At 37.9% G+C, this 23,868-nt stretch overlaps 1 protein-coding gene across 1 annotated transcript in view; it reads right to left on the bottom strand.

Moving 5' to 3' along the window:
* Positions 1–23,868, bottom strand: part of LOC145483553 (chromatin-remodeling ATPase INO80-like) — a 41,657-nt gene that overhangs the window by 10,945 nt on the left and 6,844 nt on the right. The window contains exons 6-31 of the mRNA XM_081462086.1: positions 21,222–21,333; positions 20,014–20,093; positions 19,329–19,454; positions 18,904–18,957; positions 18,113–18,211; positions 17,827–17,931; positions 17,463–17,544; positions 16,996–17,118; positions 16,836–16,903; positions 16,530–16,596; positions 15,850–15,950; positions 14,928–14,960; positions 14,586–14,666; positions 13,799–13,894; positions 13,469–13,528; positions 13,271–13,336; positions 13,029–13,114; positions 12,757–12,841; positions 8,342–8,459; positions 7,408–7,493; positions 6,478–6,642; positions 5,844–5,943; positions 4,993–5,026; positions 4,470–4,552; positions 3,330–3,420; positions 2,808–2,891 (exon numbers count right to left, since the gene is read on the bottom strand). Of these exons, the coding sequence (XP_081318212.1) occupies positions 2,808–2,891; positions 3,330–3,420; positions 4,470–4,552; positions 4,993–5,026; positions 5,844–5,943; positions 6,478–6,642; positions 7,408–7,493; positions 8,342–8,459; positions 12,757–12,841; positions 13,029–13,114; positions 13,271–13,336; positions 13,469–13,528; positions 13,799–13,894; positions 14,586–14,666; positions 14,928–14,960; positions 15,850–15,950; positions 16,530–16,596; positions 16,836–16,903; positions 16,996–17,118; positions 17,463–17,544; positions 17,827–17,931; positions 18,113–18,211; positions 18,904–18,957; positions 19,329–19,454; positions 20,014–20,093; positions 21,222–21,333 (2,285 nt within the window). The remainder of the gene's footprint in view (positions 1–2,807; positions 2,892–3,329; positions 3,421–4,469; positions 4,553–4,992; positions 5,027–5,843; positions 5,944–6,477; positions 6,643–7,407; positions 7,494–8,341; positions 8,460–12,756; positions 12,842–13,028; positions 13,115–13,270; positions 13,337–13,468; positions 13,529–13,798; positions 13,895–14,585; positions 14,667–14,927; positions 14,961–15,849; positions 15,951–16,529; positions 16,597–16,835; positions 16,904–16,995; positions 17,119–17,462; positions 17,545–17,826; positions 17,932–18,112; positions 18,212–18,903; positions 18,958–19,328; positions 19,455–20,013; positions 20,094–21,221; positions 21,334–23,868) is intronic.

Consider the following 23,868-nt stretch of genomic DNA (forward strand, 5'->3'; position numbering starts at 1 on the left):
TCCTTACAACAACGTCGCCAGACTTCCTAGCGTTCTCCTCGCTGCAATAGCAGTCGTTGCACAACTCGACACTTTAACTGTCTTGTTCATACTGGTGACTGCCTTTCGCACCGTAAAACAATTGCGTTCTGCTGAGGTTAGTCCCTTAAATTCAGCTCACCAGCGCCAAGAGAAGAAAGTCATCAGGGACACCTGCAAAATCTGTACTGTGTTCCTGTTATTCAGAGTACCGATTAACGTGTCACTTTGTGGCCAATATCGGAGGTTATCGCGGACCCACAACTAACTCTGCAATGCTTGTGACCGTCACACTGGCGGCTTCCTTGTACGTGGCGATTCCTTTTCTCCACCACGAAATGCTGCAAGTCAGGCCACCTAATCAACAACAGACCAATCAACAATCCACGGACCAACCTAGAGTTACCGCTTGGAGAGCGAGAGTGAGACCGGAGATCATTAGCTTCAATTAACTCGATCTGTCCGAATTAATCCGCAATAAGCCAACAAAAACTTGCATCAATGAAAAAAAAAAAACTGATTGTCTGTTTTACGAGTTAACCTAGCAGTTAATCACGCCTTGGAGATGAAATAAATTGAAGGAACTTCAATAGCAGTCAGGGCGTCGATTTTAACATTATTTCTCTCATTTATAAATAGAATTCATAAGTAATAAATGCGAGTTGGTTATTCCATTGTAAATTCAAATTGATTCAGTTTCGGCAATACAGAGGTTAATCAAAGACTGATTTTCTCTCTGCGATTTGCCCACATGATTGGACCCAAATCTTTGAAGTATCCACTTTTCATCCAGTCAGAGGTAAAACCAAAACCAATCGTACCTCGTTCGCACATTTTTCCCGCGCTTTAGAGCGGTTTCCAATAGAGTGTCGTAAAACCAAAACCAAAGCAATCACCCTGGCCAATCACAAAGGACACAGACAATCCAGTGAGCCAATCAAAACTCGAAGTAATTACATGTAGCTGACGCAAAGCGCGGCGGGAAAACGCGTGCGAACGAGTCGCGATTGGTTTGGGTTTTACTCCTGATTGGACGACATTTTGGCGCGAGTTTTTTAATCCAATCGTGTAGCGTAATAAGTGCAAAACCAATTACGTTTCGACACCCAAATGAAAACCGCTGTACATCAGCTACATGTACCTATTTCAGTTTTAATAGGCCACGTTCGATATATCAATATTCTAACATGGCTCCGAGGCTTTCAAGTCAGTCTTCCATATTTGGTGTTGTTTTCTTTGTATCCAAGTCTCTTTGGGGAATTGAGGGATCAAAGAAATTTGAAAAATTTGCAATTTTGACCCGAAAGCCTCGGAGCCATGTTAGAATATTGATATATCGAACGTGGCCTATTGGTTCATAGAGTTGACTTTGTTCTTTGTGATTGGTTAGCGATTTCTTTGGTTTTACGACACTCCTTTGAAAACCGCTCTAATAGCGTAACACTTACAGTAAAAGCTCTCAAACAATTGGACAAGTAGACGAAACAAAAAATAGATTCCAGTTTTAAAAGAAAAAAGTGCCTTTCACAGGTAACAATTAAAGTCAAAATATTCAAGGTGGGAAAATGAAATGTTTATATTTACATTTTCTTTACAGACTAACTTCTTCCTCTGGGAAAATGCCAAAAAAAATTCTTATTTTTGAATCGTGCCAATCAACTGTGCGTTAATGTTGTTTTAAGAAGAAGAAAGAAGTTGCAAACTAGCAGATAAGCCGCTCAAAGCAAGTATTAAAGGCTGTTTGTTGCCTTCTCAAAAGCACACATCTGAAACCTCTCCAAACGCTCCCAGCGGAAAAATTAGCAAAACCAAAACAAAAAGAATAGAGAAAAGAGACACTTTGCAAAAATGACTTCATATAAAATTATTTTGAGAAAACTTAAGAATTTTCAAAAGTTATTACTGCTTGGTTTTGTAAGATTGTGCCTGACGATGAAAAACATTAAGATAAGAGAAAACAGGGGAACGATCGCGTTGAAGTCATTTGAAAATTTCTTCAGTGAAACTTCATTCTCGACACCAGAGTGCTGGTTATAACAAAAAGTAAGGTCAGCCTTGGCCGTAGCTAGCCTCCTACGCAGACGCTCTATGGGCTCGTCACGCAATCTTTGCCTGTCTTCGTCTTAGAAGATTCTATTGGTGGTCACAGGGTTGTAAGTTTTAAGAAAGAATCCGCCAGAAGTTCGAGTAACAAATGGAAAAAAAACGTTGTACCAAGATTACTTTACATGGTATTGCAAACTTCTGTGCGACTGTTTTAAACATCGTTTCATAAGAAAACATTCCTAACCGCACCAAATGTCGAAAACAAATCAGTTTTGAAGTTCATACGAAACACTTAAAATACTGGCCAGATGAAACTGACAATGAAATTTTACCTACGTTTGGACAGTTTTTCTGAACTTTGAATTTTATTTTCTCGAGTTCCTGTGGGTAATTATTTTCGGTGTTATTTCAAGCAACTATTCATATCTTTAGCTTTTAGAAAATGCAAAAAGGACAGTAATATACTTAAAATTATTCTGGTACAAGGTTTCTGTCCACTAACAACTGAAATTGCTTGACTTCCTATCGGATTTCGTCTTAAGCTGTCAGTTAAATATATGAGGAGTATACAAGACTTGTAGGACTACAGTAGAAACTCGCGCGGGCGCATATTTTGCGTGCGTGGTGTATTCGCGTCGCGCACGTGTTACCTCGCAATATTCATTAGGATCAACTGGGCTGGAAATAGTCTTTTTGTCGTACATTATAGCGCTACTCCCTAAATATTTCTTTTCTCCACTCACCTGCTTCTAAGCTTCGTTTGGACCCAAAATCGTCGATGATAAAGAGCACTAATTTCCTTCAAAAGGATAACTAAGGCTAACAATCTGAAATTAAGCAAACCCGACAAATTATTATGAGAAAAATGACTTAATTATTAATAATTATGCTGTGTCAAAAAGCACGTGACTACCTCAGAGCATATAAGTCAAATTATTCTCGCATTTTGATTGGTTCTTACTCATGATTTATTGGACAAGAGACGCATACATGACGTCACTAACATTTTTTTGCTTCTTTATCTAAAACAAGTAGATTCCATGTTGCCGTACGTCTGTTCAGTAATAAATCACAGAAGACGTCAAAATGTGGTAAGAACATCAGTGATACACTCGGCTATCGCCTCGTGTGCCAGACTTCTGTTCTTACCACATTTTGAAGTCATCTGTGATTCTGCTAAACACAACAGGTTTGCAGTTATTTAATGCCGTTTTGTCTTCACAATGCTGCTGTCTTATCACACTCAACGCACTTGTAAAGCTCACCTATGTACAAGTCCCTTTAACATCATGGCCGAAGCTTGTGCTGGGGACAAATTGATAAATCTCAAAAATGAGAAGCAGTTACTCGGAGGACCTAAAGAAAAAACAAAGAAACAAACAAGAAATATTTCAGAGGCATTAAACCGTTTTGCAGGTTTTTTAAGGCAAAGCTCAACCTTTGTCAACTAATGATCTAATTGGTAAGTCAGTTGATGGAACGGCACTCAGTCAGTTCGAAAGAAGGATAGCGACCCAGCTGGCCAGCTAGCCAGGGAGTCACTCACTCCGTCAAACAGTCAATATATACGAGTTATTGGCCAAGCATGAGGTCAAAATGGTACGTTTATGGAGCAAGATGAAGTCGAAGCCCATAAATGGAGACTTCTAGATCCGAATTTCCTGTAAACGGCGAACCGATAGGGGTCACGTGACCAGAGGCACACGTCATGTTTGAGGTTTTTAAAGGCGTTTTGAACGTCAAAAGTTTTCACGTAGGTCATTGACCTCAAGCTTTATAGGCGAATAAGCAATTACCTAGCCTTTTGTTTTGTTTGTAGAACTACATTGATCCTCAGTGGAAACCCAATGTGGCGACGGCTTAAAAGTTGAATGTGTTTCATGATGCTTTGTTGATTTAAAAAGGTTCACATGCTAGAAAATATACTTTTTCTACAGAACTGCAGTAATTTTTGCAATTTCCAATGCATTGACGGGATGATTTCTATTCGCTCCAATTTACTCCAATCTAAATTAAATCGGCTAACGTCCGATTGGCGAATGGCAAACTTCTAACCCCAAACCGTAATATATATGGACTGTTTGTTTTAACCCCAAACCTCCCAGACCGTATGACAACAATAACATCAAAAGCTCCTGCTGTGGACCTTTTGAGGCTGAACACCCAAAGAGGTTTCAAACGCACCTTTTTAACCCCTAAAAGATACGACAAGCACTCCCGTCCTTTTTCTATGGGAGTCCCCCCCCCCCCCCCCCCCGGGGACGCCTTTATGGCCTCTAGAAACTAATACCTTTGCCCAGGCTGGGGACTTGGCTCATCTTGCCGGCTTAGAGCTAGCTATATAACAAGTAACCTGTGAAGGTTGAAAACCATATTAGCCACAGGGTTAAAAGAAGGTTCCTTACCTGCAGATGCATGCGTACGATCAGCATACAAAGACTGGTGAATGTATTGCTCAGTGCCAATGTTCAGTAGGTTATACAGGATTCTGAAACAAACGCAGAGCATTAAATATGGGTTGCTGACCAAGCACGAGGTCAAGATGGTTGGATATAAGCCAATTTCCTTTTTTGCGAGTTTATGGATGGAGTCGAGGATGGAGCCGAGTCGAGGTCCATAGACACGCAAAAAAAAAGGAAACCAATATCCAACCATCTTGAGCAAACAAGCTTGGTCAATAAAGGATTTATTATATGAATAAAGAACGCTATTTTCTTGCGGGACACAGATGTCTGCTGCAACTGTAGCCTTGTGTCTCTTAGGAACCGATGTGTTTCCATCGAACCTCAACGCGCTAGGTTTGTGAAAATTATCCACGTTTAAATACGCCCTCCTGAACACGATGCGAGGTCACGCACAACTTCCTACCGGGACAGACGTAAGAAACGTAATTAACCACACTTTAAACAACTAGAAATCTCAACTTACTTGGTCCTACATGGTGTCGAGGACTCCAAAATTCCTGAAACGAGAAAATCGCACAAAATATAAATTAAGGTGAAATGTTAACCTAGGGACTGCACATAGTTTCCACATAATACGCACGATAAAGATAGCTATCCATGAACCACTGATGTATAATTCCAAGATTATTATCAATATCTCTACCTCTAAAATACAAACAGCTCCTCAATATAGAAACTTCTATATTACAAACAGTTTACTTTCCAGAGACCCGGGGGGTGGGAAACTCCCTATACAGGGAGGTTCCGTCCAAAAGGGCTACCTTTGTCAGGCTTCAGGCATACAAAAGGGTAGGGATTTCATGTAGTTATTTTAAAGGGCCTTAATTAAAATATTTCGAACAGACGAAACCTTATGGCAGAGTCATTTAATTTATTAAGCAATACGTGAAAATGACAAAATTTCCTTTGTTGGGCAATTCATTCATGATACGGGCCGGTTATGAAACATGTGAAAGTGGTACTCTTTTTTCAAAATGGTATACGGAAGGGTAAGGGAATGGATCTCGGGGCGGAGCCTGCTCATATGAAACTTTGCAGAGTATCCCTCCCTCCTCCCTCCTCCCTCCCCCCTCCCCCGCCAGAGACACCTCTACCATTACAATACAGACAGCGCCATAACACGGTTGCTCTGGCTGTTAGATGTCCGTATTAAAGAGGTTCAACTGTATTGCTACTCCCCAAGGATGGGATGCTAGTCCATCACAGGGTGTGCCCCTACCTCCCTCCCCCAACGTTTTTTGGGGGTTTCCCTAAAGGGTTGTTAATTCAAGTCAGTCACTTCAACTATGTCATAATGAAAATCCTTTTCGTTACCTTCTCTGTAGATCAGCTTGGGGAGATGGAATGTCGGAATCTCCACATGAATTGGCGAGCGGACATCCCTTCTCTCAAACAGTTCAGGATGGTTACAGACCTAGGCGACGTTAAAAGACAAACTTGCACAGTTGTATTTCTATCTATTGCATTTCAAAACAATGGAGTACTGGTGAAAATGTTTTAATAAATCTCTTGTCAAGTACTTCACATTAAAACCAAGCTTACAGATCAAAACTTAACAACAAAATATAAACAAAAATAAATCAATTCATTAAGGTTTGAATATTTAGTGCTGCTGTGCTTAGTGGGGACACTGAATAAACAGACCATACAGTATTGAAAATCCCCCCCCCCCCCAAAAAAAAAACATCAATGTCGCCAACACTTTTGCAAAGTCTTGTTGTTACCGACACCGTCATCATCAACATTATCATCATCTTTTTTCACATAAGTAGGAACAGAAAGCCTCGAACTCCTGTTACAATCCTTTACTTAACTATTTTATTCCATGAATGATGGGAACAACCTATGCATTCATTAAGTCTACAGTACACACTTTATACACTGTCATTAATTTTTCTCTGAAGAACAAATGGTGAGAACATTGGTAAATCCAAATGCCTTCTGTTACCTTCCTAAACTGCATGACTAAATTCATCAGGCTGCTCGTTGTAGCATTAGTGGATGATGATGACGTTGAAGTGTAAACAAGATCGTCAATGGATATTTTGTTTTTCACTGCTTGGTAAAGCCAGCGCTGTCTCGTTGTTAAATGACACACTAGTTTGATCTCGATCTGAAATTAAGGAAGGAAGGAAGGACAAGAATCAAAGATGGTTGCAATAATCACTTTTAACTAATCAAAGTCACAACGTTGAAATATCTTTTTAGAAAGGTTTTCGATTGAGTGTCATCAAACCAAAACCAAAATAACTACTTGCCAGTCAAGGCTATTCAGCCAATCTCAAACTGTACTAAAACCAAAACAAAACCAAAGTAATTTCCTGATTATTTAGATGCTCAATTGAAAACAGCTCTAACATGTTACAAAAACAAATAATAAATGACTTAAAGCAATCTAGCACAGCTCAGTGCTGTGCAAACTATATGTAAGTACCTTAAGAAATAAAAATATAGTGCAAAAAGAACAGAAAGTTGGTAGGTAACCATTTAAAGAAAGGGGTCGAGGAGTCAAATTCATGGCTACTGACAAAATCAAACCATTTGGCTTTGTCACATCCCTATTGTTTTCAGAGCTTGTTTTCTATTTACACTGTTGTGGTGCTTACTTCGCACCGTTTTTTCCTTTTTCAATTTCATTTTCTCTTATATCATCCAATCAAAGTTAATGTGATAATAACAACTTTCACTGCCTTCAAATCAAAGGCTAAATACTCCCAACTGACATCCATTGCTGTTGTCAGGGGGGAATGCTGTTAGAATCGAGTTTGTCTTTAATGTAACAGAAGGTTGTCCCAAGTGGCAAAGTTATCAAGAGTAGATAGGTTTTTGAAATGTTATCATTGTAATAACCAGTTCTTTCTCAGTATACAACAGATACCTTTTCAGAAAGCTCATTTTCCACATCACGTTTTATTCTCCTCAACATGAAGGGTTTCAAGATCATGTGAAGTCTGGAAAGCTGGTCTGAAATAAAACAACATTCTGATTACATCCTTAAATCCCTTAACCCTTTTATAAGAAATTTATTTTTATAACAGGAGCATCATGATACATCAACCAATTTAACTGGAAAAGTATCCCTGAAACTTTTAAATTCCATCACTGTCTAACAGTAACAACACTACACTTAAAAGCCTACATAACAAATGTCATTTGATTCATTAGCATGGTCAGAGATTAGAGTTTCATCCCAGATGTTTTGAAGGACTAGTCTTATGCAAAGTTTATAGAGGAAATGGTTATGAAACCTGGCAAAGTTCTTTTTTTGTATGTTTTTGTTGGCTGATTGGGGATTTACCCTGCACAAAACCTGGCAAAATACAAAAGGTGGTTATACGTGCTCATACAACTAGCCAATAGAAGCATTGAGATTATGTAATTCATGCATAGTCAACGAGCATAAAACAAAAGATGTGCAGGGTCCAGGACATTCCAACATAAATCTTAGTCTGTTTGTTTGCTTCTCTGATGTTTACCGGGCTTCTTATCCATTCCTCCTATTAACTATGTCTTACGTCTCCTTTTCATTGGCACACAGTTAACATTTGTATGTGAAACTGATACAATTGTTTAATACTGAGAAACTTGAGTTACCAGTATTCTTTTAGTCCAATCCAAAAATGTAAGAGTTACCAATATCTTTCAGCCACACAAGGTCATCACAGAAATTTCCATTCCTAAGAGAAGGCTTTCCCCCTCCTTCTCATGATTATACCTGAATAACCCCTCACCACTGGTCCTTTCACTTTGTATGTTTGTTATCAGTATTGTTTTAAGGCAAGATGAGAACAGTGTTCACAGAAGTACTGTACCTTGGTCAATGGCTGATTTGTTTTCAGCATGATTTTCAATGTCCTTTGAGAACCATTCATTAAATTCTTCATGAGAATCGAAGAGAGTTGGCATGATGAAGTGAAGCAATGCCCACAACTGTTATCAAAAACATTCAAATACAAATCATCAAACAGACAACCAATTTTACATCCATTAGACTAAATCATAAACTGTGACTTTCTTTGGCAATCCACTTCAATCTTTAATCATTAATCTTTCTTTATACACGGTAAAAAATCATCAGGATTTACAAATGAAGAAGCTAGTCATAAAAGGGGATAAGTGACGATTTTGGTTGCTTTTCTTTTTTCTTGCTCCAAATTAGCTGAATTTTTGCATGTGGTCTTCAATGTAATAGAAAAACGTGTTCCTGTATTTTTGCCGCTGGTTTTTGCTTCGCTTTATAAAGACGCCGCTAGGAAAACCGAGTGGTTTTTTGCATACGCAATATCCTGAAAACGAAGCAAGGTTTAGCGCAAAAACTACGGGACATTGCTAAACATACCTAAACAAAACTCTATGCGAAATTTGGAGCGTTTTCGACAAAGTTCACTTTTGATTAAAATACCTAACGCCCTTTTCCCGCCGAGGCTGCAAATAAACGAAGCCGGGCCTTTGTTATGATAAACAGAGCCGATCCTTTGTTATAATAGGCACCTTAAGATATCAGGACGGGACGAGCTAGGACGGCCACCGGAAGTAAATTAACTCAACCGGGCATGCGCACGAGAAATCTCGACTCATCTCTCTGCCGTCCTCATCTCGTCGAGGACGCCATTTCGCCCGACTAGCCGTCGTATCGAAAACGTGAGTATTTTGCACTTGTTTTGCCCCGATAACTGTTCCAATCGACTTTATTTTCAGTTATATTGAGAGGAATGTTAATAAGGTTCACATTTTTCGTGATTTTAGTGTAAAATACTACGCTGAGATACGAAAATGTGAATAAAACTATTCCTCGTCTGTTCGTTTGTGTTTCTGCAGTCACTGTTCAGACGCTATCACGAGTGTGCAAGCTCAATACAAACTGTATGCATTGAGAATACATCAGTGTAAGTACAGTCGATAAAATGTTGTACGCATGAATGCCATGGAGCATCTATCGAGCAAATAAAATAAACATTTTCAAACTGATGTTTAGTTGTTTTTTTATACTACCCGGAACTTGATGCAACGTTTGTTTTATTTTTATAATGCTTGTTACAATTACAGATGGAAACGTTCACCAAAAGTCAGGATTCTTCGGCGAGAGAATTCTCAAACGCTCTGGTGGTAAAAAGCCATCTGAAGCAGGTCGATCAGATTGTTCGCTTAATATTTTTTCATACGGAAATTCTGGATTCTCTATTAAAATATTGACAGATGTTTGCTTCGCTTAATTGTAAAGAAAAAGAAATTCAGCATCGCTGTTCACTATCGTTTAAGCCTAATAGGATAAGATTTCTACCATCTCTTTTATAGTCTAATGGATGTCATTGCTTCTGTGAACAGCTTGTGCGAGGTTCGAATTATTGACGTCGCTGTCCTTTGCGAAAATGCACGTCTTAAGCATTTCGTTTTTGGCGACACGACGGGACCCGCCAAAGTTTCCCGCGTCCACTGCCGTTGCCGTCCTGGCCTTCCCGTCCTCGTATCTTAAGGTCCCTAATAACCAAGCCAAGCCTTTGTTATAAGTCGAAGTCTCGCCTCGGTTTATCATAACAAAGGATCGGCCCGCCGCGACCGCAGGGACTTTGATCTCACTTAGAAAGCAGCAAAATGTCAATTTCACGCAACGTATAAGCTCAAAAATGTTGATTTTAGGTCAATAAGGTTTAAATGTTGATTTCACGTTAACGCGTGACGGCAAGGATGTTGGTTTCACTTAGAAACCAGCAAAATGTCAATTTTACGCAGCGCATAAGCTCAATGATGTTGATTTCAGGTCTAAGTAGGTTGAAATGTTGATTTCACGTTAACGCGTGACGGCAAGGAGGTTGATTTCTCTTAGAAACCAGCAAAATGTCAATTCCACGCAACGTATAAGCTCAAAAATGTTGATTTCAGGTCAAAAAAGGTTGAAATGTTGATTTCACGTTAACGCGTGACGGCAAGGAGGTTGATTTCTCTTAGAAACCAGCAAAATGTCAATTCCACGCAACGTACAAGCTCAAAAATGTTGATTTCAGGTCAAAAAAGGTTTAAATGTTGATTTCACGTTAACGCGTGACGGCAAGGATGTTGGTTTCACTTAGAAACCAGCAAAATGTCAATTTTACGCAGCGCATAAGCTCAATGATGTTGATTTCAGGTCTAAGTAGGTTGAAATGTTGATTTCACGTTAACGCGTGACGGCAAGGAGGTTGATTTCTCTTAGAAACCAGCAAAATGTCAATTCCACGCAACGTATAAGCTCAAAAATGTTGATTTCAGGTCAAAAAAGGTTGAAATGTTGATTTCACGTTAACGCGTGACGGCAAGGAGGTTGATTTCTCTTAGAAACCAGCAAAATGTCAATTCCACGCAACGTACAAGCTCAAAAATGTTGATTTCAGGTCAAAAAAGGTTTAAATGTTGATTTCACGTTAACGCGTGACGGCAAGGATGTTGGTTTCACTTAGAAACCAGCAAAATGTCAATTTTACGCAGCGCATAAGCTCAATGATGTTGATTTCAGGTCTAAATAGGTTAAAATGTTGATTTCACGTTAACGCGTGACGGCAAGGATGTTGGTTTCACTTAGAGACCAGCAAAATTTCAATTTCACGCAGCACATAAGCTCAATGATGTTGATTTCAGGTCTAAATAGGTTAAAATGTTGATTTCACGTTAACGCGTGACGGCAAGGATGTTGGTTTCACTTAGAAAACAGCAAAATGGTAGGAGCCCATGATGGGCTCCTGAAAATGGTAATTTCACGCAACGTATAAGCTCAAAAATGCTGATTTCAGGTCAAAAAAAGGTGTAAATGAAAATAAAATGAAACAAATAAACATTTCAATAAACACTTTTTCAAATACGGCAACGTCTTCAATGGCTAAAAAATCACGAGATAAAACATAGTTTTCGACAAACGCGATCGTAGCTTTATGTCACGCACCGCCATAACTTCCAAGTTCAAAATGCGCTGGTACCTCTTATGCCTGATGAGGACAACAACTTTGGCGGCTGTTTAGTTTTGGATTTAAGAATTTGATGACTCCACGTGAAAACGCTCTATAAATAGGGCTGACAGATTAACAGATTAACCCTTCTGCGCAACGTACGGGTCTCCATACATCTGCATGTCCCCTGATCCCAGAAGCTCAAAACACTACAAATCATGCCGATTTGAAATAAAATCAACGCAAACTGGATCACAGATCTGTTACAATCGATCGCCACTTGCTGGCCATTATTATGTTTAAATCTAGTTACCAGTTCGAGAAACGTCCGCAGAACGTAATCGCAATGCATGCCGGGAAGGGTCTTTACACCTCGTGCGCGGGAAGACATGGCGGTCGATACAAGACAAATTTTATCACTCTAAAACCAGTTCTCGCTTTCCAAACTTTGACGCTAGCAACGCTTGGCAAATGGGCCACAACTTGCCAGAGGGTATTTTTCTTGTGCAAGAACTGCTCTTGGACTTTGCTACCTGGCTCGATCTGACTTCGAACGCCGATAACACGATTACGGTATATCAGCTGCCTTCGAAGTTTCAGAACACATTTTGATTCTTTAAAACGTGCTGATGACTTACGGGTTTATCGAGGCTTTATGATGCCTCTCAACCACCAGGTAGGCACACAAGGTACTTTAAAACAATGCTTAAGATATTAGTTGACAGAGCTCTAATACGGCACATCTCGTTTTTGTTTGATGGCATTTCGTTTGACGCTCGATCGATTCACGTGTTGTGTTCACGTCACAATAACCGGTGTAAACAATCCGTTCCCAGATTTCCGCTCTATATGCTGTGGGATTTGGTTTTGACTTCATACACTATAAACAGTCTGCCTGTTTGCTGTTCAACAAATAAACTCCTAAAGACATGGCTAGGAAAAGCCAAGTTTTTTGCCTACGTTTTAACTCGAAAACAAAGCAAAAACCAGCGACAAAAATACAGAACCACATTTTTCTATTACATTGAAGACCACATGCAAAAATTCAGCTAATTTGGAGCAAGAAAAAAGAAAAGCAACCAAAATCGTCACTGATCCCCTTTTATGACTAGCTTCTTCAAATGCAATGAATATATCATTGCATAATACCAGCATAATACCAATATATGCCAGTATGGGATCATGCAAACAGCTAGTGGATCGAAATTTAATTATCACAAATAACCAACCATGGCACACAACAAGACGACAGCCTATCCAACTTGAAGTATTTAAAACTAAAAGCCAAATGAAGTTAAACCAGCACAAACCTCAGCCATACTGTTTTGAATAGGCGTGCCTGTCAAAAGAAGTCTGTTCCTGCATAAGAAACCAAGGAGTATCTTCCATCGCACACTGTTATAGAAAGAACAAAGCAAAAGAGATTAAGTTCAAATTTATGCACCACTGTACAAACCTTTTATAATCTTGTCCTCTTTTTGCATTTCAAATTTCCATGTCATATAATATCAAGTACATGCTTTTTGGAAGCATACACTTGCAGGTTCAAAGCAATCAACTATGTATATTGCATCTTGTGTACCTGGAACTGCTTTTGATTGCCTGTGCTTCATCCAGTACTAAGTACTGCCACTTGATGCGCTGGAAATAACGCACATCTTGCACAACCTGATGATCAGATACAATCAATCAATCAATCAATCAATCAGTCAATCAATCAAAATCAGTTACATTTGTTTCTTAGTTAGAAAAGAGAAACTACATCTAATTTACTACTGACAGTAGTTTACAGCAGCACAAGGCACGAAAAAAATTCTTTCTCACCAGCTGGTAGCTTGTAATAAGCACATGGAATGGAGCATTCTCATAGTCATTTATGTGGACTTGGTTCTAAACGGAAAGAGAGAATACAATTTTAATTCACATTAGCTACTGTTAGTGAGTTACTTGTGTTTACTATCAGACTGTCCCTAATGGCTTGTAACCAGTGGCTAAAATAATTTAAACTTTGCAGCTCTGTACCTGAGTCCAGTATTTTCTCAGTGACTTTCTGTCACCCTGGTTTCCCCAGTAAGGCAACACCTGGAAGAAATGTACAAAGATTTTGGAACATTAGTGACATAAAATTGAGACAGTGTGCACTCACACATTACACCGCAGACTGTTGTCTGTGACTGCAGCTGTTCTAGTTAAACTGTTGTGGAACCCATAGGACAGACAGTGGGGGTAAAGGAGACTACCTTGTGACATGTTCAGACTGAATCCTGGCTTGCCTTGAACAGGTCAGTCTCCTGCCAGTCTCTGTCCACAGCTATCTACAATGCCAACTGAACATAAACTAATTCTACACACCTTGAACTGAGGAATGAATCTGCTGACTTCTTGCTGCCAGTTGTGCAGTGTAGAGGCAGGTGCCACCACAAGAAAAGGACCCCAGATGTTGTGTGTCTATAAGAATGAAACACCATATGGTTGACTACATGCACTTGTTACATTTCACAAAGACAATTTCCAGAAATTCAAGATTTCGTGCATTCTGGACCAATATTTTTGTTTTCTGACAAAGCTTTCAAAGAAACTTGAACAAGTCAGAAGGTCATTGATTTTCCACCAACATCAGAAATTAACGGAACAGACAGCAGCTTGTGATACTGCAACTACAGTGGCTTTACAAACAGTTCCCTTTCCTAATCCCTTTCCTAATGCTAGTGTAGCATCCATACAATGTACTTTGCATACCAATTCTGTTGACTTGGGAAGGTAAAGGTACAGCTGAGTGGATAGAGGCATTATGAGAGTAAAGTATCTTGCCGAAAAACACAATGCCATGACCCCCGTCAGGGCTTGAACTTGATCTGGAGTCCTCCATACTCATGATTAGGTCACATGTTTTCCTTGCAAAAACTCTAAATACAATTTAGTTTTAATAGCCCCAGGGGGAAAAATTAGAATTATATTTCTCAAATTGAGGTATTTCATTGTAGCTGTAACACAAAACCTGCTCAGATTGTACTGCAACCACAAATAATAAACCCCTTGTTCTGAGAAACATTGCACATACTTTTACAGTATTGGCAAGTTAAAGACTTAACCATGCGTTACCAAGAGAACAGAGCCACAATGATCACAAAAAACTCACTTCTGCTAGGTATGAGAGAAAGGCTATGGACTGAACAGTTTTTCCTAGACCCATCTCATCAGCTAGTATGCCGTTGATACCCTGTAAAACAGACAGAAATTATCAACTTGTGAAGTGTAGTCTATTATTGATAGTGATGAGCAGGAAAACTTCACACAATGTTCTGTCAAACCATTCATGGCTACCACATGAAAGAAGACACTACCATGCACACAAAAGCCAGAGATTTCTCTCTCTATGCTTATGTACATGCAAAGTTTTGCACCATAGATTTCTGTTAGAATACACTACACTGAAACTAGCTGAAACAAACCCCTAGTATTGGAAGATAATGCGACTTACTTGTTCATAGAGGTTGATAAGCCAGTTCATTCCCTACAACATGAAAACACTACATTAGGGCTGACGAAATCACTTTAAACATTTCTAAACACTAATACCATTTTTAACCAAACAAAAACATCAAATTGACCTACATGTAATTGATCTCTTACAGTCAAACCACGTGAAGCGTACCCCTCCAGGTTACATTAATGAATTGATTATTTGAAAATTGAACCCACTAATCGTTTCAAGAATGCAATAATGAACTGATTATTTGAATATTGAACTCACTAGTCATTTCAAAATCAATATTAAATTGACTTTTTTGAACATTACACCCATCAGCTGTATTCTTGGAACACCTGGTGGGTTCAATTTTCCAATAATCAATTCATTATTGCATTCTTGAAATGACTAGCAGGTTCAATATTCAAATAATCAACTCATTAATGCAACCTTGAAGGGGACGGTTCACTTGGTTTGACTGTAAGAGACCTGACCGTCCAGTTATATACTTAATCAGAGAAGCTTAAGTAAATTTATTATATCACTCATCAAAACTTTTGTTTCATTTCATCTCAGCTAATTTGCAAACAGTCTTTTAGGCTGCTCAAAAACCAATCCCACCAATGCCCCCCCTCCTCCCCTCCCCAAGAGATGCATTCTCCAAGTTACTTTCATCATCATCATCATCGTCACCATTTCCAGTTCCTCAACCAAGAAACAGGCCCCAGTTTTTGTAAGCCCACTTCAAAACTTTGAATTATATCCAGCTAATAACCAGCATTTTACAGTATACTGCATGTCACAAATAGTTTCTATTAATTTTTTAATAGCTTTGTAACTTCTTTAATTTTTTTTTTTTAATCTATTTTTTTGGAACAACTTCCATTTACCTTTAGAAATTAACTTATGTTTACAACATTGTAGTTACATGTACCTTAAGTTGGTATGACTTGAGTTCTCCATCAAAGATAGTAGGCTGTGGATGGGCTTGCTCCATGTTCATTAACGGATTAGCCAAACTGTAGCTCTGGTCAACTAGAGAAGTGTTGTTGTATTAGCTAATTTAATTCACATAATGTAAACTTTTCAGGTTGTTTTCTCAAGTTCTCATCATTAATGAATACCGATAATTAACATAGGGGTAGTGAATGGTAAATGCATGACTTTGGGAGAAGGCGAGATTAGCGTTTTCTTTGCAAGCCCAAGACAATTTGGCTTCTTCAATTTCCAGACTGATACTTCAAATGTTCTAATGTGAGCTTGAGACATTCAGGGTCTAAGATGTTCAGACGTCATTTATAAAAAACAGCATCAACAAATTGGTACATTTACTTTGAGACTTGCTCAGCCTTTCAAAAGGTCTAGACTACAAGGCAGCTTTGCAAAAAATAGAGACTGCCAGACGAACATAACTGCAAAAAAATTGAGGTTGCAAGACCCACGAAATTGGATGAAAAGTTCGAGAGACCCACAGTTTTGGAAGGACCATTCATCACCCCTTAACATGTGACTGAAAGGTAATTTGAAAAATATGATCTCAAGTACCAAATTATCAACAACAGTGCCACAAATATAGAAGTACTCCAATGCACAGACTGAAAAAAAAAAACTTACAGAATGCTTGTGACATTGCAACTTTCTTGCCAGATTCTTGCTGGTAGTTGTTGTCAAACTCCCTTGTCTAAAAGATACAGTATTAAAAGATTTTCTTTAAAGTAATGCAGCATAAGCGAGTTATAAAATGGCTCTGATTTCTGCATTAACATGTATTCTTAGAATCCCTAATGTGCTTTACAAAAACCTCACCTCACAATCATCTAACCTCTGCAGATAAACTTAAGTTCTTACTACAGGTATGAAATAAGCGAAACCTTCTTATTAAAACAACAGAACAAACCTGTCACAAACTGTACAACGTACCCATGATTCTTGATCTTGAAAAGCTCTTTGAGCATTTGACAAGGCTTGGGATTTCATTTCATCAGCATCTGAAAACATGCAAAAGGAATTTTAAGTAAAAAAAGTAACATACAGGTACTGACCGCATTTGCAATGAATCAGAGTTTGCAATATATCTCACCATATGTATCAGCATTCTCCATGTCAATCAACACTCCACCCTGGACCGTCTTCACATTCTGTTTAGCAGAAGGTTCTTCCAATTTTCTCAAAATCTCCTGTGTGCCTTCATCAGGTTGTGAACCTGAAAATCATTTTGGAAAGAGTGGCTTCAATCCAATAGTTTAAGCAAAATATTGCAACTACCGAGGGGCCTGAACACTCAGTGAGAAGAAAAAGAATCAATTAGGTATATGTACATGTGTCTAAATGGCAGTTAAAGAAGGCAGTTATGGGAAACAATCTTGCTAGACTTTGAAGTCTACATGGAAACATAGGATATCCTCTGTGCACCTTTGATAACATGCATCTCTTCTTTCAAGGTGGGCTGAAATTCATGGTGTATAAAATGAAATTAATTTTAGCTTGCTCTGAGAGATGTCAGAATTGGTCTGTTGGATTCACTGGCTGACTGAAAATCAAACCTACCCTTCAATTTTTTGCTCATAAAATGTGCATATAACTCTGTCTGAGTAATTAAGAAGTTCAGTTTCCTCTGCTGTCTCCGCACCTAAGAAATAAAGCGAAAGATGACTGATCAATTTCCCCCAAGGCATAATGTAAAGTACATCCACATCCCTTTTACTTCATCATGTACACATCATTTAGCAGAAAATGAATGCATTACCAAAAACTGCCTGACTCTGTCCTCTAAAAAATGCTACTTTTCAAAGAAAAACTCCACTATTGGACGGGTGTAAATAAACTGAAACATAAAATAGCATGACTTTGAAAAGGAGAGAGAAAAAGTGTGTTAAATGTAGGTATGTAATAAGTAGTAATAGTTTGTCACCTCTCGGAACTCATCGTCCAGTTTGCGTTGTTCCATGGCCTCCTTTTCTGCTCTCTTTCTATGTTCCTTTTCCACTTTCTCATATTTCTTCCAGTAAACTAACATCTGACAAATGATAATGTTGTACACATAATAGATATGATCAACTGATACCACCTAGCGACACTTAAATTCATCAAGCCATGTCAACTGCCTACAAACACTCTAATGCACAGTTACGTATACAGCTAAAAAGACATTTGCATGTTACCAGTTTGTCCTAATGATAAACAACACAACTTCTTACCTCTCTGGACATCCTTCTAGCTTTCGGCACAGTCTGCTGGGTGACTTTCTGAGACCTCTGTGCTTCTTTACGCATCTCTTTCTGACAAAGCTGGGCAAGCTATGACAACAAGTGCAAACAAATAACAGTACCATTACTAGCATGGTGACTTGATTGATGTGTGGCAAGGTTGAACATAATTGATTGTTTGGTTCCTCAGTTAAATCAGGGGTTCCATTAGCATTTTCAGTAGTAGTGCAACTGGCTTTTACAGGTGGGCAAAACTATTTGATCTGAACTTCTTGGTAATAAAACCTTTCCATTAGATGGTAAAACCAGCTGGGCAAAATTGTCCTCAAAGCCGGTTAATTTGCCCAGTGTCCGGCCGTAAATGAGACCCCTGCATATGGGTTATTGACCAAGCGTGAGGTCAAAATGGCTGGATATTGACCAAGTTCTTTTTATGGGTGTTTATGGACCGAGACAGAGTCCAGGTCCATAAATTCGCAAAAAAAGAACAAGGCCAGTAACCAGCCATCTTGACTGAACAAGCTTGGTCAATAAAGGATTTATTATATGGCTTTTGGGGAAATTTTTCTCGCAGGACACAGCAGGTAGTCCCGAGCGGGTAAGATAGCACCATCTTGCCTGCTCAGGTGGCCAATCACAGCACAGGATTTGGTTCATCTTGCCCACTCAAGGAGCTAGCCATATAATCAAATGGCCTGTTATCAGCTGAATTGGCTTGCTGGTTTGTTTATTTTCTGAATGGCATACAATGTAAATACAAGCCATCACTGACTCTAACTTACCTTTTTGCAATTTGCAAGCATGTTGTTCCTTGCTGAGGACTTTTGTCTGTGAGCCTAAAAAAAAAACAGCAAACAAATTATGATGTTAACTACAACAATGACAAGGATGGCAGGGCGCACTTGTTCAAAGGGTGAATAAAGCTATCCACCAGATAAATCACTTACCAGTAGGTAAGCATTGGCAAAACAAACCATGCTATCTCCACTGGACAGTCATTTATCTGATGAATGGCATTATCTGGTGAACAGCATTATCCCTCCTCTGAAAAACTGAGTCCAGGACTACAAATTTACAATATTCAGTTGACTTTTCGAAATTTGAAACCAAGAATCGAGGTGGCTCTGGATTAATGAATGCATTAATCATTGTTTAGGCAGAACGCTTCAGGCGTTTTGACTGTAACCAGGTCAAAAAAATCCCATACCCTTGGTATCTCTTTCCTGACTATCAAAGCCCAAAGTTTCCTTCTCTTGACATCTGCCTCCTTGCGACGTATAAGAGTTTTCTTGATTATCCTCTCCTCTAATGTTAACTGTCTCTGATCGTCATCCTAAAAATACAGGAATTTCTTAAATTAGCAGAGTGACACTCAGGGTATTAAGAAACTCTTTGGTTTAAACTAAAAACAACTAAAGAACAATACTAGATGATTAAAGATTTTTGTTATCTAGCATTCTGTATTTTTCTTTTGAGAAAACAGTCAACAGAAAAAGGCATCAAACAGATTTTTATTTGAACTAGTTTGGCTTTCACAATTCACGAGATATGTACCCTCATCATTAGAAATCTAATATCATGGGTGACAAAATAATTGTTTCTCAGTTTTGGCACAAAATTATAGCGTCAATTTATAGTTTCAAACGTGAAATAACAAAATTGCTATGGCAACATTTGGCATGAAATCAAATGGTTTACTTGTGAAATTAAGAAATAATTTCACCTGTGTTTGTCAAACATTCTAACAATTTCCTTTTCCTAAAGGCTCTGAAAATTATTAGAATTTTGCCAAAAGTGCACAAGAAATAATGTCCTAATATCACTTGTCACCATTTGATTACCCATAAAAATTTTGATGCAGGTTCAGTTGTTAGAAATAAGCTCATGCTTACCAGATCATCAGACTTTCTCTTTTTCTTCTTCACTTTAATCTTGTCTTTCTCTTTCTTGTCCTTGGAAAGCTTCACCTTACCTACAACACACATTATTGGTGCACAAAATTACCTACCATTACAACAAGAACTTCTTTAGTCAAAGTAATTCATTGGATTAAAAACACGAGCACCATACAAAGATTGTTCAGTAAATCAAGAATTAATTGGGGATCACAGGGTCTTTCGGGTATGAGCATTCCCAAGTCACGCACTTTTACAAATCGTGATAAAAGCTTGACTGACAACTACAGTACTTGACTTATATACGAAGCTACCAACTTAATTTGTCTAACAAAGACAGATTGAAACTTACTACAACTGACCAATGACTGTTGACAAACTCTGCAGAATTCTTACAGCCAATTGTACCATTATGGCTTAACTTACCAATAATTTTCAATGGACTGGACTTATAACACCTCAAACTGAAAAACGCTTTTCACCTGACTCTGAAGATGACTTCCAATCAGATTGTCAAAAATATATAATAAAGAACCTAAGCTGTACAACAGGCTACTTAAGCTCTCCAGCTCAAACTTTATTACAAATTATTTTTATATATAAGAATGATTTTCATCTTTCAGGCTGAATGTGTTCTTATGTATATGGTACCTTTTAGACCAAATCTCAGCCTGAGTGTTCTTAATCCACTTGTTCTTTAATGCGGGTTTTTACTGTATAGATGTAATTATTTATTTGTGTGTGTTCCATTTCTAGAAGTGAAATTATTTAATAATTAATATTAACAATAATATTAGAGCGGTTTTCAATTGAGTGTCGTAGAACCAAAACCAAGCCAATTACATACCAATTAGACTACTCAGCCAATCTCAAACCGTAGTAAAACCAAAACCAAAACCAAAGTAATTGCTAAATGAAAACCACTCTATGAAAGAGCTTAATAAAAAATTGAATTAAATTAAATTAAGTTGAATTGACAGACTAATCAGGAAGTGATAGCAATTGGACCTTTTCGGTGATACAGTGGCCATTTTGAACTCTAATGTAACAGTTTCAAAATAGCTATTATGGGATGTTCAGGGGACAAATTAGAATGTATTTGCCCCCTGAGCATCCCATAATAGCAATTTGAAACAATAGAATTCAAAATGGCCACTGTATCCCTGAGAAGGTCTATTTATAGTACAGTTGTATATATAACATACCATCTTTCAGCTTCTTTCTTTTCAACTTTTTCAATCCTGCCTGTTTCTGATGCTCATAGTACTTGTCTTGACTTGAGAGCAGGCTTGCACTGTAGTGCTGGTATCTAGAAAGCTGAAAAACAAACTCAAGGTTACTTTTGAAAACATATTGCACAATTTTCTCATTTATTTCATAGACAGACACCAAGCTATCAAATGCTTTTAAAATAATACATAATTTAATGCCCTGCACAAAAGCAAAAAGTCTTATTTTTGCTCATGGATGACATAGTTTACGTCATACATGAGCTTAGTAGGCAGTCCAATGCCACTCACTCACTCACTCGATTCTGATTAATTTATTCATTAAAACCAGATTAAGCATTTTTTTTCCTACCTCCCCTGCTAAGTATTGTTTTTGTCTCAAGGACTTCTGGGGATATGTTTAACTGATTTTATGGGGGTACTAGAAAGGCATAAATTTTTGTCCAATAATATGGCGTAACACGGCACAGAGGTTGACGATGGTTTTTTGTTCGATCTGTAAACTGGGATTCCTTCGTGGGTTGAAAAATGGAAAGTTCTTATGCTAAAGAACACTTGCTATGACAAATCAACAATGAAATCCTGTAAGCGACAATCCTTGCATTGAAATCTTGAAAGCTACAATGTCTATCGACCATGGTCCGTGGACAAATCGACAGAATCATTTAAAAATGTTTTAATGTCACCCAGAGGAGGATGAAATAAATGCAGTGTCATATGGAAGCTAAGGTAAGCCTTCTTGTCGTATTGTTTATGTCTATAAGAGCACTTTTGCGTACTAGTAATATTAGATTCTTTCATTTGGAAGCTGCTCGATTCTGAAAGTAATCATCTGACAAAGCACATGGTTTCCTAAACACAAAAGAGCTGATGATTTTGTGTCATTGTGTCATTGTCTTTACAGAGTTGATTTCTGTCTGTCGGTGATTTATATTATCGATCAGTATTATGGATGTAGTTTGTACTGGAAATGCTGATAACAAGTCTCTCGTGTATATATTCAGCCTCAAGTAGCTTTGAAGAGGCTTACATCAAGTTCAAAATAAAGGTTAGTTAGAAAGTTAAAAGTGAAATGAGCAGACTAATAACACAAGCAAGCTTTGTTCCTTTGGCAGACTGTTACAGACCGACAATTCATCCCAAACAAAAACAATCTTGTTTCAGAATGTTGGATCTCTCCACCTCTGGCTCCATCTCCACATAGATGATGTGCGAAGTGATTACAACATTTAAAAAGCTGATGTCAACATTTTTGTTGAATCAAAACTTTGCTTGTCAGATAGAGATGATGCATATCAGCTTCATGAATTTACGCTTTACAGAAATGACTTTAGTCAGTCTAACATAAGAACTTGCCATGGAACTGATCAGTGTACCTTTTAATGTTTTGACTTGTACTAAATTCCATACAGATGTAACTTTAATAATTTAGAAATTACTGTCATGGTTTTAACCCAACCAATTCCAAATATTCATGTCATTGGTATCTATCGCTCAAAAACTAAAGTTACAATTTCACAGTTAATTCATGCTCTTACTCATCTTCACAACTCAGTATTAATAGAACCTACAGGAACGATTCCAACTGTACTGCTTGGGGATTTCAATATTGATCTAATGCATGCAAATACAGAATAAAAGGCTCTAATCAAATATCTTATAACAGACAAAGGATACACTCAGTTGATTAACCAGTACACTACTGACTACTGTACACAGATAGATCATGTACCACAAATTATGTGCACAATCAGCAGGTGATCATCAGCCCATTTATACAAATTTCCATGAAAGCTGTTTGAATAATAATAATAATAATAATAATAATAATAATAATAATAATAATAATAATAATAATAATAATAATGGCATTTTGGGCAGTATATCCACAGGGTGGCTCTTCGCCTGCCCGATGCTAACTAAATATGTTTAACTATGTATATTATATGAGACCATTATAATTAATTTAGCTGAAGGTGAAACTTTACATACCAAATAAGTATCTAAATGTATCAAGTAACTATTTGAATCACATATAGAAAACAGTGAGAACATTTATTGGCAGAAACAAAGAATGGTTTGAATTTCCTGCGCTTTTTATGTTCCTAAATTCCTAGTCCTCATAGAGTTTTGAAATTACAAGTAACTCTACCAGAATTTGGAGATGCTGTATATAAGAATAAAATTTTCAGGTTAAAGGAATTATTTTAGCTCCAGTGTTTCTTGAAGGAAAGCATGCCATTTATAACTGGCATTTTCTTTCTTAAACCCTTTCCAGAAAAGCAAGAAATATCACTTGGACACTACATTTAGGTAAGTAGCCTATTTTTATTGGGGTTGGGTACAGGGGGAGGGGAAAGGGCAGCAAATTAAAGATATATGTGTGTAATTTTTCTGCATTCATTTTTATACCCTTTTAAAATATGTGACTATTATCTTTGTTGTGTATTGCAGGTGAAGCAAGTTGTACTATTGTGCATATGCAAATAACCCAGATGAACACTGTGGTAACAACTACAGTATACTATAATATGCAAGTGACAGTAAGCAAGTGTTAACATTAACAACACCATTACTGATGCTATATGTGTTTATCAGCTGCCAAAAATAATGGCAAAAGACT

This window comes from Orbicella franksi, chromosome 4 (assembly GCF_964199315.1).
Source record: "Orbicella franksi chromosome 4, jaOrbFran1.1, whole genome shotgun sequence".
NCBI lineage: Eukaryota > Metazoa > Cnidaria > Anthozoa > Scleractinia > Merulinidae > Orbicella > Orbicella franksi.